This window comes from Ursus arctos, chromosome X (genome assembly GCF_023065955.2).
Source record: "Ursus arctos isolate Adak ecotype North America chromosome X, UrsArc2.0, whole genome shotgun sequence".
Taxonomy (NCBI): Eukaryota; Metazoa; Chordata; class Mammalia; order Carnivora; family Ursidae; genus Ursus; species Ursus arctos.
Window position 1 is genome coordinate 3,497,771 of NC_079873.1, and position 15,691 is coordinate 3,513,461.

The following is a 15,691-nucleotide window of genomic DNA, read 5'->3' on the forward strand; positions in this document are numbered from 1 at the left end:
TTCAGAAACATTCAGGAAACATCAGAGGCATCATCCATGGTTTCCTTCATCCCTCACCAGTAGAGTGGGTCCATTTTTACCTGATGGACCACTGAGCTCTTAAAATGAAAACGGCGGTCGGAGGGCGGAAAAGAAAAAGTCAATAAAACAGACCACCTACAACAAAAGAACGGACGCTTAATTATTTGCACAAAGCATTAGAAAATACTGTGATATTTTATTATTAAAAATGCTGCTGAAAAGTTTATACATATGTGTCCAGCCATATATATCTTCTATCATTACTTAAGGCAAAATCAAAAACAAAATTGCAAAATAATAACTCAAGAAACCATTAAACCCTGCGTGCCTGTGAAGGTCAAGAATAAAAGCCTAGGAAAGTTTTTTGTTTTTGTGGGTTTTTTTTTTTTTTTTTTTGGTTTTTTACTTATTTTTTTCTCATTTTTTTTCTCTTTTTTCACTTTTTTATAGATAGCAAGTATATTTTATTCTCATAGAACTCTATGAAGATTCTATAACTTCTTTCCATGTAGAAATAAGATATCCTTTAAGATGTATTAAATTTCTTTTGATCATATCCTCTGTAAAAGCTAAAGTTATTCACTTAACAAGAACTCTTTTTTTTTTCCTTATCCAAATGTCACAAGCCTGACACATTAGTGTGCATATTGCTAGCAGAAGACAATTGGAAATACTAAACAAATATTGGAATTCACATTACAAACATACCAGACCCACACCAATGCCAGGCATCACTTCCCGTGGAGATGTATGGACAGCCTAAGTCGCCGTAGCCCAGCTGGGGGAAATACAGAGCTTGCAGAAATGACCTGACGATCGCTTTAGAAAGTGATGAACTGGGGGACAAAACTCGTATCCGTGACCCCTCGAGCTGCAGGGAAGGAGTGTGGCTTCGCCATGTGCAAAGGAGGGATTGAAACAGTTCGCAGATGTATATACAGAGAACCCCTCCCAAATGTAACCCCAGATAAACGACAGAATTGATTGTGTTGACTTGTGCGCATTTCTAAGGACTGTCTTTTTCTAGAGGGCGTTTTCGAACACGTTGACATAGATCGCTACAGTGTTCGTGTATGGGTTCAGTTTGCAAAGGTAGTTCCAAGGGGCAAAAGGACGTTGGACTGCTCTTTCTGGAGAATCCCCAACTCAGCAATGACTTTTAAGCCTGGGTTTGCAAAATAACCACAGTCAAGCCCAGAGACAGTATTTTCAGGTATCTTTGGCTACTATTTCCTGATGTTGCAATAATTCTTGAAAGACAAAATACAAAGTAACCACGGCTATCTTTTCTTTCCACCTTATGACACTCAAAATTATTCCTTCGGGAGAATTAAAAGGACAATGGGAACATGGGAAGGTGTTGGAGGGCACATCTCCGGTCCCCAGTTTGCTTGCCGATTTAAAAATGGGTGAGTCATTTGCATATCTTACCTTGACGGTGAAAGCTATCCTAACTTCCCGGAAAACCCACGCAAAGCACTTTTCACGTTCTGTCCTTTCCTGTAGGTTTGTTTTCTGTCTGCAGTGCTCATGGATCAGGGACTGATACATAGGTCCACGGAAGGCAGGACTTTCAGACAAGCGTATGTTTTGTCCAATAAATGATAGAAAGAATAAAAAATCTTGCTTACTGATAAATAAGGGACTTACTGCTTAAACCGAAAAAAAAAAAAAAAGGGAAAGACACATGCCCTCGCTTCAATCTGATTAGCTAAACGGAGGAGGTAGCTTAACCAGCGTTAAGCCTTCCACAGCTGCACTGCGGGAACACTGAGCCGTATTTACTTGGCAGGGCATGGCCCCACCAAAGGCAAGCTTTCTTCCCTTTTTTGGCAGGACCCTGGAGTGGGAAGCAAATCTCCCTCAACATATTCAAAGAACCACAACGACAGACCAAGATCTGTGTTTTGTGTCTCCTGCCGTGGCTCTGTGGGTGTGTGTTTCTAATTCGGCAAGCTCTCCATGGACCCCACGCTGGGGGTCCGTCCTGGCGTTGCAACTCCGTGAAGGCTAACACACAAAAATAAAAAAGTTTTCTGAAACCACGGTCTCCTAGGAATGCCGTTGCATGCATTTGTGCAACCCGCGAAGGGGGGATAGCCCCACGGCACAGACAGTCTGGGTCCGCTGAGTGACACCACATTCTCCTACAAATGAAATGCGTTAGAAAGCCCCGTGTCTCTGCTGACCACAAGTAATTAAGAAGAAAATCCTCCTGTGTCCGGGAGGAAACAGAGGTGAATGACTAATGTATATATATATTTATATACATACAGACCACAATGAAAAGCACAATCTTGGTAAAGGCTCTTTCAAACTGAAAACACCAATAAAAGCTTTTTTGTTGGTTTTTTTTCTCTGTGTGTGTTTTTGTTTAAACTCACAGCTATATACATTTTTTTTGTTTTTGTTTTTTTACAAAGTTTCTTAAATATAGTTCAGGCTGGCAAAACATCTCTTTGCACAGAACTATATGTATGTTCCTACATAGTCTGCTCTTGGAATAATACAATTCTACGTTTCCTCCTCTCCGTATGCTGGGTAAAAGCCCACAGACTCTTTCTTTCCTTCCGTAGAGCCATCCGTTGTATGGCACATAAAGAACTTTTTTTGTTGGGTTTTGTTTTTCAATTGTAATTTAAAAAAAATTTTTTTAAGTGTCCCTGGCTGAGTTCCCAAAGGGTCAGCTTTCAGTGTTGCGTTGGAAACATCCAGGTCCGTGAGACGGCGATGTCCTAGTCACGCTAAACGTTCGTTGGAGAGATGGGGAGGGTGAAGCAGGGATGTAACAGCAATGGATACTTTTTCACATTTCATAGGGTCAGAAGTTGATCTCGTAATACTAGGAAATGCCAACGGGATGGGTCCACAGGGACACGATGGCGGCCCTGTCACTGTTCTCCTGTTTCTGTCCTAAGTCAGTGGGATGACAGACATTCCTTGCGCGGGGATGTTGTTTCTCTCTTTCTCCCTGTCTCCGGCGGGGAGGAGCCGAGGGAGGGCAAGGGAACCGCAAAGCTATACTCTAGTGGTCGAGTGTCCATGGGGGAGATTGGTGCTGTTTTGTCCTCCGCTGAAGGTGTTGAACGTATGCAAAGGTTGCATCCCCGTCAGTGTGTTTGGAATCATGGTGATGGTGTTTGGTGTCATGAGTGGGATGTCATCTGGAGACCGGCGCAGCGTCAGGGTGTAGTCTGGGGGACAGGTGAGCCTCAGCGTGTCGTGTGCCTGCAGTGACTCGCACTCGTGGTCGTGTTCGAGCTGCTTCATCTGCAGCGACATGATCTCTTCGTTCTGAATGTGAGCAATGTCATTGGTCGTGTTTCTCTGGGGACTGGGGCGCCTGTGCGTTTCGTGGCGTCTCTTGTCCTTCTTGTAGTACAGAGCCGCAAAGGCCAAAATGTTGAGGAAGAGCAGGGAGGCCCCCACGGCGATGGTGACGCTCAGTTCGGTGGAGTAATCCCGTTTGGTTTCGATGAGGACGGTTGTGTCCTCGGGCCCTGTCTTATGAGGGTCCTTGGAGTGTTTGGGGTTGTTAGCGGGAGTGATGGCTGGGCGTTTGGTGGTGGGCCATATCTTGGCGGGAGACCGCCGGGTTCCATAGGGAAAGGAGGTCATGTCAGGAGGAGGGACCTTTGTGGTCGTTGAGACATACTGGAAGATCTCATTCAGGTTGTGAAGGTGGGGAACCAGTTCCAGCCAGAAAGCAACCTTGGTCGCTCGGTAGTGATCCCTCACTCTGGGCTTTAGGCCAATATGCAGATAGAGCTGGTCTTTGGGGTTATACTTGGACCAGGCCACCTCCTCAAAGCGATTGGGTTTTGTATGAATGAACTTGGTATCCTGAGGAACAGGCTGATTTGGGTCACTGGGGACAGAAGGGAGAAAAAAAAGAGAAAGAAGGTCACACTCTTCGACACGGGACACGTAAATCTCTTCATCAAATAAAACAGGGAATCACAACCAGTGAATCACACATGTTTATTGATGAGAACCAAGTACCCAAGGAGCAACAGACACATTCTGCTGGAATCCAAACACGGCTACCATTTTGCCTTTTCATTAACACCCCCTCTTCCCTTTATTTTAAACATAATTCCTGATGGCAGGGTCATGGCATTTCCATAACATTTGTACTATTTTTTGAATGCATCAAATGCTCTTCAACAAGGAAAAACTGAGAAAAAAAATGGGTGTAGGACGTTTTTCAGTATTTCAAGTTTAGCTACTTTGGAGCCATAAATCTCAACCAAAGGTGTTTTGCCTGCACAGGGACATTTGGCAATGTGCGGAGACATTTTTGGTTCTCATGCATGGAGGGTCGTGCCAGGAATGGGTGGAGGGCTTGGGGGCAGCGTTCAACATTCTCCAGAGCACAAGAGAGCCCACCACACAAAGAAGTCTCTTGTCACAAATGTCAATAGTATTGAGGTTGAGAAATCCTAACTTAGAGGCTGTTGTTCGAAAAGCAGACATTCTCTTTCTTGCTCAAGAGTGGCGTCTGAGGTGGGCGAATACAGATTGCAGCTTTAATAACTAAAATGTGTGTTAAAAATCAAATAAAAACAGGCCTTGTCATTGCAAAATGTGAGTAAACAGTAATATGCATCATGTGTTTGCTCTCTATTTGAAAGAGGGATACTTATGTACTTGAAAACCTTTTGAAGACTGAACCACGTAAAGATCAAAGAACTTTCCATTAATTCTAAGAATTTTGATAAGATCACACTTTCAAATATAGCGAAGTTCACATGTTTAGAAGAAGTAACACTCAGTGCCAGAAATTGAGGGGTTTTGTAGATGTTAAGTGCGCCCGGCCAACTTTGAACCCGAGAATTGCCTTGTTATCCACAGAAGCGAGCAGAGGAAGAAAGAGAATCATCAAAAGTAAAGGATAATCCACAACATGGTACTTTAAATGTTTTTGCCACCAACTTTTTAAATCTTACAACCAACCTCCCCAAAATATCCTATTCTCATCTCTTCCGTTTATTTTTAGGGTTGGTAAAGTGAAGTATACTTCATCTTTATGTTTATTTGTTTGGAAAATTTTGAGGTCAGGCGAAGTAAAATGTCATCTGTTAAACAGCATTGAGCATTCAGACATCACGTATGGGCCGGAACAAGGTGGGACCTGCACACCCACGTCGATCGCCCTGGGTGTTCGAACTTCTACCCGGCACGCTACAACTTCTTGGCAGCATTTACAAAGCTACCTGCAGCCACTCTCCGTCAGCTCACACACCAGAAGACTGGGGGACCAGAAGGTCCTCCCTGAAGATCCCAAGTCCACACACATGACCGTGAATTGGGCAGGATGCAAACAATACATGGACCAGCAGGTGCAGCGTTTGCTAAAGGAAGGACTTTTGCCCTCAGTCTGAGGCTGTCTAAAGCATTTTCATGCCTTAAGCCCTGCAGCTGTCCCTCTTCAAGCTGTGAAATCATGAGCAAACTCTTAAGCCTCTCTCGGCCTCATCACCTTCATCTAAGAATGGGTGAGAATATTGGGATTGGAAGTTAGTGATGGAGGTTAAATAATCACTACACAGTGTGGCGCAAATAGCGACAGCTTAATAAATACTATCCCCTTCTGCCAATATGTGAAGTAGAATACCTAAAAATTGCTTAGGGAGAGATGACTATAAAGTCATATGCTGTAATAACCACAGCATATACAGTATACTATATCCTGTATATAGTGCATGCCGTATGAAACTATACTGTATACCACGGTATATACGGTGTACGAAACACTGTACATGCCATTTACTGTATACCACAGTATATATAGTATATTTATATATTGCATATATTATAAATCATAGCATATGCAGTATATTATATACTGTATACCACAGTATATAAGGTACACTGTATACTGTACATTGTATTTACTGTATACCACAGTATATACAGTATACTGTATTTGTATATTGTATATATTATAAATCATAGTATATACAATATAGTATATATTGTATAAAAGTATACTGTACACTACTCCAAAGTATATATGGTATACTGTATTTGTCTACTGCATGTTATAAACCATAGCATATGCAGTATATTATATACTGTCTATAGTATACGTTGTATAAAAGTATACTGTGCACTGCAGTACATAAGGTTCACTGTATACTGCGCATAGTATTTACTGTATATAACAGTATATATGGTATGCTGTATTTGTATATTGTATATATTATAAATCAGCATATACAATATATTCTACAGACAGTATAGAATATATTGTATATAAGTATACTGTACACTACACCAAAGTATACATGGTATACTGTATTTGTATATTGCATGTTATAAACCACAGCATATGCAGTATATTATATACTGTCTATAGTATACCTTGTATAAAAGTATACTGTATGTTATAGTATATATGGTATACTATATACTGTATATAATATTGATTGTACATCACAGCATACATACTATCTATAGTCTACATTGTATAAAATTATACTGATACCATAGTATATTATGTACTATGTATAGAATGTATTGTAGACCACAATATATGCAGTGTACTATATAGTATATATAGTATATATTCTATACCACAGTATATATGGTATACTGTGTATATATATAGTATATGCTATATTAAAGTATACTGTATATTATATACTGTATGAAAATATATTGTATACCATAGTATACACTGCATAAAATATACTTCATATGTAGATATCTATCTATCTATATATATATGGATCTAATTATATACATGGTATACCAGAAAAAGAAATTTCACCTTTTAACTGAATACACACTAACTGAAGTGCTTTTATTTTACTAATAGGATTAAGAAAATAAAACATAAAATTATAGGTCCTAATGCCATGAGTTTTCTTATTTATGTGTCCATTTACAAGCATTAATATATTTAAAAATAAACATTTTATCTCTTCTTTTTAAAATTCTTACATGTTTCATAAAAATGTTGGCTTCAGTATAGCATCTCATGTTTCTTTTGAGTGTTCTGGAATAAATTTTTGAAAAAATTCCTATTTAATTGGAATCTGCCATGGAAACATTTGTCATCGATTTTTATTGTTCTAAAAGCAAGGAAAGATGGTGAGAATTCCTACTATTTTTCCATTGATCTGATTTCACTGAATTGGGTCTATTAGCTGTGTGGACCTTTTATTAAGCGGAGGGCATCTCGGAAAGAGAGTGTTCTGTTCATGTTCGATTTTGGACTATTTTTGATGAAATTCACTGTGCATTTGAAAGGTAAAGAAACACATTTATTTTGTTCTCAAAGAATAGAGCAGAGGATTTTGAAAATCCAGATAAGTAAGCTTTAGCCTGATACAATCTATCTATTAAAGTTCTTGGAGATGCACAGTCAGAAGCCTTAACCCAAGATAAACTCACAGAGCTTATGAAAGTCCATCATTTTCCTTGTCAAACACTCCAAAGACAGCAAGACCTCTAAGTGGGATATCAGTGTCTTGCTTTTTAGACTTGACTTCTGCAGGTGGCATGTTTTAATTTCCACGAATAAAATTAAAGATCATAATGATTAAGGATAGAAAGAAACGGACGTATCTTCCCTCCCGAGTAAAAACCTCAATGCATATCTGCATTTCCCAGCACCTGGAACAGACATTTTCACCTGTCATAATTGGAGACATCATTTTGGCAAAGAACAGTCAAGTGCATTTCTAAGCTCTTGTGGTCCATTTTATTTGCTAGAGATAGGTAGTATGATTTCTTTAAAAATATCAGTAAACTCTCTGAGAGGCTCTTTTTGGTGGTGTAAGATCCTCCTTACACCCAACATAATTTAGTAGCTATTAGTTACTAGACCTCTAAGGAGAAGACTACCCTATGCACCAAGAAAATAGGTTCGATGACACATGTCCACCTACACAAGACAGATGTTCACTCATTCAGCTTAAAATGTGTTTTGGCAGGAAAGGTCATTTTAAGACCAGACCGAGGCTGCAGGTGTCCCTAAGCCCTCCACCCTAAGCGCCTCTTGCTTTTTGCAAAGATTGAATACAAACTCATCACGAGATAACCAACATGATCAAAATTCATGCAGCCTTACACCAATGTCCTGAGAACAAATTAAAAAAAATTGAAATCTGTGTTGGTTGCATTGGCCGTGCCGAAACTGTCTTTCCATTCTCTTAACTTGATAGCATTTAAGTAAGCCCTTCGATGAACAAGGCATCATTGGGTTGCTCAAAGTGCTGCCTGTTGCAATGTGTTCTAGAGAGATCAAGTCTTCCTTGGTGTTCCCTTTATTGCCACTTCTTCCCGCAAAGAGCTCAAACCAAATCGGTGTTTGGTCCATGAGCACTTGGATTCTATGCACCAGGCGGGTCTTATACTCCCAAAGAGATTTTGGATGACACAGATTTCGAAACTTTCTCATGCTCTGTAAACCTTGGAATTCGTTTTAGTTTTTCCGTGACATGACTTCTTGTTTATCAAAACTTTCTACATCAGCTTTATTTGTAGACAAGTACATGTTTTGGCCTATGTTGTTTTTCCAGCACTGTTTTGGGTGAGTCTTCTCACCTGGGTCACGGAAACAGCCTCCTAGCTACCAGGAACTCTCCTCTCTCCTTCCTGTCTCCCACCTACACACATATTCCCAACGTTACTTTCCCGTGCTTAACAACAAAGGTGGCATACCATGTAATATAGACGTTGAAACCTAGACAGAAGGTCAGACTTATGAGCTTTGGGTTGTATGAAAAGCAGTAATAAGGAACACCAGAGTGCTGTCTGTAAGGTGCAGAAGATTGGAAGCAACACCACATGATGATGGGGATACATGTCCTGAGACCATGTACTCCTCTCCCCATAGCAACATGTTGTGATGGACAGATGGTGAGATACTCTTATGATCCTGTCTCTCTACTGCCTATGGGGAGCAGCTGATGGTTCTCTGTGTATTGTGTCATGGTCTGTGTGTCATGGTCTGAGTCCAGAGTTAAGCACCACCCCTCATCCAGTGGCATCGATATGTTTTATCCTATGTTATTCCCTTACGGGCACCATTTTGGCTCATGTTCCTCTGCACCCCTCAAGCAGCCCCCTGGGGACAAGGAAGTACTCCTCTGCACAGACCTTATTGTACCACCACCCTATTTAAATAAATAACTACCAACCACCTCTTAGGACTTTGAGATGTATTGACAAATAATTAAATCAGCAGACCTCACATCCCCTTATTCCTCCATTTTCTTGTTAGACCAGCAGCTATGGAAATGTTACCGCCTACTCACGCTGGAAAATGGCATTTTGCATTTCACATTAGAGGAAGTTCTGAGAGACTTCCTCTAAAGGATGATTTCAGTCATTTCAATGACCTTTCCAGCTGAATTAAGAAAACTCACTGCATATTAATATTCCTAAGTATTTATTATTTCACCTGGGATCGGCATGCACTGCGGAAGCAAAACCAGCTCCTTTTTGGACGCGGTCCAGATCCTTCAGACTGACATCCAGAGCTCTCCATCGTCTCTTTCCTGTTTGCTCAGCGAGAGCTCAACTCTCTCTGAAGTTCTTGACTCCCCTCAGAGGAGAGCTGTTCCTCGCAGCTGATGTGCTCACTCTTTTCCCATGTGTCCCACCATCTTTAGCACCTTCATGAAGGCCACAAGCATCCTGAGCACATACCGTGAATGGCCATATGAAGGTCTGTGGCCCGTGATGAATCCCAGGCCACATCAAGAGCTCTGCGTCTATGTTCCCCATATGCGGGGTGTGAAACACAGGCGGTAGGCATGGAGATCTTAGGAACCCAAGTGAGGCCATGAAAACGCACCCACTAACAGAATGTTGTGGTATTTCTAATCCTGGCTCAGTCTTTGATAGGTCTTGGTGAAAAGGTCCATTTGGAGCTAGGAGCTCTTTCCCATCTCGTGACATTCACCAATATCCTTTATCTTTTTTTCTTTCTTTGTTAAACAGCGCGAGAGCATCAGCCTCAGAGCCTTTGGCAAGGCGAGAGGAGCTAACGAGAATTTAATGGCTTTGTTTGGATTTTACCATTTTTTTTTAATGGTTCAGTTACACTGGTGATGAATGATAGTCGCTTCCCATTTAAGAAAATCATATGAAGTTCATTTCCAAACATGTAAGGGGAAAAAGTATGTGGTTTTAACGAAGGTAAGCAATGATGGTGTGTTTAGATATTACGTAAAGAGTGCTATGGGTGGACGCCAGTGTTAGTGAACGAGCGTGGCCACCATTTGGGAAATGGCCTTGTGAGTCTTTCTGCTTTAAGAATGTGACACTTTGCTAGGAAAGGTATCACACATCTGAGTTCAAGGACACAATTGGGCATCATCCTGCCTTCAGGAGGGCTGATGGGTTGAAGTGTTCCCCCTCAAATTAACATAGGCTGAAGAGCTAACCCCCAGTCCCTCAGAATGTGTGGCCTTATTTGGAAATAGGGTCATTACAGAGGGAATCAGTTGAGATAAGATGGAGCAGGTTGGACTTTTAAGGTAATATGACCGACGTCCTGATAAGAAGATGGCCATCTAAAGACAGAGACACGTAGGAAGGTTGGACGGGATGCAGATGCAGAAATTGGAGGGATGTGGCTGGAAGCACGGCACACCAAAGAGAGCCTACAAACCAACGGGGGCTAGGAAGTAGCAGGAAACCTGCCCTTGCAGGTTTTAGAGGGAGCACGGTTCTGCCAACACCTGCATTTTGGACTTCTAGCATCCAAACTGTAAGACAGCACGTTTCTGTGGTTTTAATCCACACCATCTGTGGCATACAGTTATAGCAGCCCTAGGGACGTTATAATAATATAATAAACAAGGATTATAGATAAATACTTGTGGACTTGACCTCAGTCATCTCCTTGTTGAAGAAACAACCTTCAGGTGACAGGCATGCACCTCTCTCAAACGTCCATGCATTCTCCCTCCCCGACACCCTCATAGGACCTTTTCTTAGACCAAACTAGTTAAATCTAACAGTTCAAAGTGGGTATCCATGCAATACACTTGGCACTCTACAAGCACGCCATACCTTTGCTAGGACCACAAAATACTCTGAAAGCACTTGCCACCCAATAATATTTGGGGTCATTGGAAAGAATGACACCTGTTAAAGCCCTGAGGAAGCACGGAAACCCTCAGCTTCCCCACATCCTGTCTTTTGAGGTGCACAGGACTCAGGCACTGGGGCGGGGCTGCCGCAGCGTGGGAACCCCATTCCGACACACGGCACGCCACGGGGAGATTCACCAACCCTCGGAGCGCTGGGCATCTCTGATGTTAATTCCAGGCATGAGGCTCAAGGTTAATGAGAGAAGTGGATGCAGGTAGAACAGAATGATAGCTCATTAATTTCCACAATTATGTTATTAGACAAGAGAAAACTGAAAAGATGCTGTGATGTTTGTAGCTATTTGAAAGGTTGGGGAGTCTTTTTCTCTTGTTGTTTGCAGAGACGCTGTTGAAGACGACATTGGTGATATCAATTATTATGTGTGGGTCTTGTATATTTTCCGCTATGCTTAGCGAACAAGCTTCCCTTTGAGGTGTGTATACATTTATACACTTCCCTATACATACATATGTATATATATATATATATATATATATATATATATATATATATATATATATAAAAATATACAGAAATATATATATACACGTAAGTATATATATATTTATACACTTTCCTTTGAGGTGTATTATATACATTTATATACATTTATTTCCTGTATATACATATATATACACATATATATGAAATGGGTATTTATTTATGAAATAAATGTGTATGACATACTTAAATGAATATATCTGTAAATATACGCATATGTAGGAAATAAATCTCATAACTGTAGAGAAACAGTACAGATGTATATACATATATGTGTGTTACTATATAGTATATATTCCCACACATAGTATTTCCTAGATGTATTATGAGATTGACTTTACCCTCTTGGCTACACAATAAAGACAACTGGCCACGTGGCACATGGGTTTCGATAACCCTATTATTTATCAAAGGAGACCAGGTTCCTACTGAGACTTGAAATTCTGGGATCAGCGTCCAATAGAATTGCCATGTATGTCTCAGCCCTGAACCGGCAGGTGGAAAACAGAGTTTTTAGTCATGCAATTAACACGCTGGCCAAATGCTGGTTGATACAACGCAACGTGGGGTGAGGACACAACGCGGCCACTCCACCGTTATTGTGTGTGTGTGTATGTGTCATGGAAAGAAGAACCATGTGAAGGAAGCAGACAAACCAGGAGAGAAGTAAGAAGCCAGTGTGGGAAGAACATACCCGGTTTTGGCGAAGTTGGTCCAGTAGGTCATGACCACAGCGCTGAGCATGACATCGTTCTTGGAGAAGTTACAGCTGAAGAGCTCAGTGGGGCCGATCATGGGGATCCCAAAGACGTAGGGCACTTCATCGCCGTGGGCTGAGTCCGCCCAGCTGGGCTTCATTTCACTTTGGCAGTGGTGATAGAAGGCGTAGAAGTATGTCGGAGAGCCATACTGAGCGTGGAGGTCAGCGGTGGCCACCGCGGGGGCCACCCACTGGTGGTCCGTGAAGAGAGCCACGAGGGTTTTCCGACGCGTCTCTGGATTCTCCTTGTCGGCCCAGTCCGTGTACATGAATTTGATGGTCTCCCGCAACGTGTCCTTCCCCTCCGGGTAGCCATAAAGGTTGTCCACAAAGTTGGACACGGAGAAGTCAAAGTCATTGGGCGTCACGCCATCTTCGTTGTCCACGATGCCATCCACAAACTTCAAGCCTTCCCCCTGGTTGACGCCCAGCATGATGTCGTAATTCAGGAACTCCCCCTGCTCCATCAGGATCTGGGGGTCGTCTGGGATGACATCGCCGTCGATGACGGGGCCAAAGGAAATGTGGTACGTGGCGGGGGTGATGGTCTGCTGAATGAGCTCTTTGTAGTTCTTATTCCGAAGACATTCCACCATGTCCGTGGTATCCAGCATGTTGCAGCCGACTTTATCTGCCAATATCCGAGTGTACTTGGCAGGCTGGTAGTTCACTGCCCAGCTGGACAGGGCGGTCCCACTCTGGATGATAGCCTTCTGGAACAGACCTGCAGGTGCAGAGTTGTAGACATGCAAATGAAAACCCGAAAGATAGAAAAGCAGCTTTTACTTCGCAAAGAAGGCTCTGATTGTCTCCGGGGCATGTGAATTTCTGGATACAGTGGCATTCAGCTCTTTCAGGAGTTTTTAGTCATTTCCATCTCTTTCTCTCCCCCTCCCCCTCCTGCTGGACATTGGTTAGCTGGGGTGTTCTTCACACACACACACGCACACACACGCACACGCAGGGCTTAAGAACATGAAACTGCATTTACAATTTAGCTGCACTGGTTTAAAAAAAACCCATGCACTCCATTTACCCTTCCCCAATTTCGTGTTGGCATCCCTATCGCCAGATGCTGTGAATAAAGCCTCAGCGAGTTATCACCTCCCCCATTCCTGAAAAATATGCTTTGTGCCAGAAAGACGTCAAAGACCGTTTTGCCTCACTGGCGAAACCAGGTACCACTTCATTATGGGGGAAAAAACCATGCGCTGAAATCAGTTTCAGAGTATAAATTCCAACACGTATTTGTATTTCCACCGTCAATATATCACATACATACTTTTACGACTAAAATATTAATTAAATTAGTGATTCCTAAAGGAATCCTCAGTTGCTTGCCCAACTAAAATGTATTTTTCAACAAATGACTGTTCTCGAAATCGCATCAATTCAAAGCCCAGACTTTTCTGTCTTGTATTCTGTCACAAGTTAAAAACCTGTGTTTGGCGAGAAATGAAAAAAAAAAAAATTGGGCAATTTGATGAGTAAAATTCTATGTAGCTTACAATCTTCTATCACATCAGTCTAGAATATGAATGTCCGTAAGTAAAATAACTTTTTAAAAAACCCTCTATTTTTCACTACTGCAGGAGAAGAGATGATGGGGTAGAAAATGATAGCATTCTGTTTCTTATCTCTTCCTGACATTTTCTTGAATTCCAGCATGACGCAGCTCTGATGCCTCGGGAGTTGCTGGAAGAATAATTCAGCCGGGAGCCCAGAAGTTCGTGCCCTGTAGCGTTTTAAGGTCATGCAAGCAATCAAGTGAGGAAAACATGATTGCAATCAGGAAGATGCGATTCTCAAGCCTGGAACATGGCCCAAAGAGGACACACAAGAGAAGATTTTCAATGGCTCGGCTTTGCTCAATGCAACATCAAAGTCATTCGGGGGCCGGTCTCCCAGAGTGGGTAATACTCTCAGAGATGTACAACTACTGACCTGTGTGTTTAGCTCTCAAGATCCATGTGCGGAAACCCGCGAAAGAAATGATGCCGATACTTGTCTATGGAAGACTTTCGTAAGTTAAAATAATCAGGATTAGAAAAAAAATTGTGCTACAAGTTACGTGTTTTATTTTTTTCCCCTTTTACACTGATTGGCCGTGACTGATGTAGCAGTGTGTGTGTGTGTGTGTGTGTGTGTGTGTGTGTGTCTGTGTGTGTTACAGACTATAATCCCTGATAAACCTTGAAAAATTAGATAAAGAAAAATGCCATCATTCATACTAGAAAATTCAAGATACGCCAGCATTTTGGTGTCACGGCCATGGGGCTGTTTGCCACTCAACGTTCTGTTTTCTACCACTGAGTCAAATACATGCACAGCGTTGACATTGGGTTTCCCAGGCTCCTGGGCCCCTGCTCCAGACTTCTTGATGCCAATTACTGTTCCTTTGAGCAAATGCACCTGTTTCTTATAACCTTCTTGTCTTTTGAATCCTGGAGCTTTGCGTTTGAGTCTTTGCTATAATACCGTGGTGAACATCTTCATGAAAACATTTTCCATGCATGGGGTGATGGTGTTTTTAGACTACATTGCTACAAGTACAATTCTAAGGCTGACAGTCTGGGTATTTATATATTGTTGGGTTGTTTTGAAAAGCTTCCCCACAGAGACATGACCCACGGGCAGCCCTGCCACAGAGCCCACTCATCTCCGATCTGTTGATTTAAGTAATGAATGCTCTTTCTCCAATTAGATCTGGTTTACAGTGTTTGATTCCTACGGAAGCCGGTCCTGACTACTTGCTCACTCGAGAACGGGGATTATACCCACTGACAAACGGGAAAGTCTAAATATTTCATGGAATGCTGCAGGAATCGATATTACCAAGGAATCGGTATAACCCTCTCATTATTCACTTTTTCATTTCTGTAAAAATGAAGGGTCAATATAAGTGTGAGCCCCTAATTCGAGCTCTCGTTAGACATTATGAAATCACCTACAACTTTGTCAGCTTTGATCTGACTGATGGTTGCTTGTGGGTCCTGCACTGGGCATCTTATCGACGGGTGAATTCTGAATCTCCTTACTACGCTGAAAATCCACTTGTCACATTGGTGTCCGGACCACTTAAAATTTCTACTCAAGCTGAGTGTTTTTATCTCCTAAGGCCTGCTGAACACCGTCAGAGGAAGTCTGAAGTTCACGACGCAACATTCAAGTGCAAAAGCAGTTGGTACATAAAATAGCAAATAGGAGAGGCGATGGGGAATATGCACAGATATTCATGAACCCGTAAGGCAAGTCTATTCTGCACAGAAGATCAAGAGCACCTCCCACTCTTCC

The 15,691-nt window shown here is 41.9% G+C and overlaps 1 protein-coding gene across 4 annotated transcripts in view; it reads right to left on the bottom strand.

Moving 5' to 3' along the window:
• Window positions 1-237: 237 nt before the first annotated feature.
• The window catches only part of LOC113240804 (neuroligin-4, X-linked), a 327,232-nt gene continuing 311,778 nt past the window's right edge, over window positions 238-15,691 (bottom strand). For all 4 annotated transcript variants that reach the window (XM_057309949.1, XM_057309938.1, XM_057309948.1 and 1 more), the window contains 2 exons: window positions 12,332-13,121; window positions 238-3,889 (listed from right to left, as the gene is read on the bottom strand). In XM_057309949.1, the coding sequence (XP_057165932.1) occupies window positions 3,040-3,889; window positions 12,332-13,121 (1,640 nt within the window). In that variant the 3' untranslated portion in view covers window positions 238-3,039. The remainder of the gene's footprint in view (window positions 3,890-12,331; window positions 13,122-15,691) is intronic.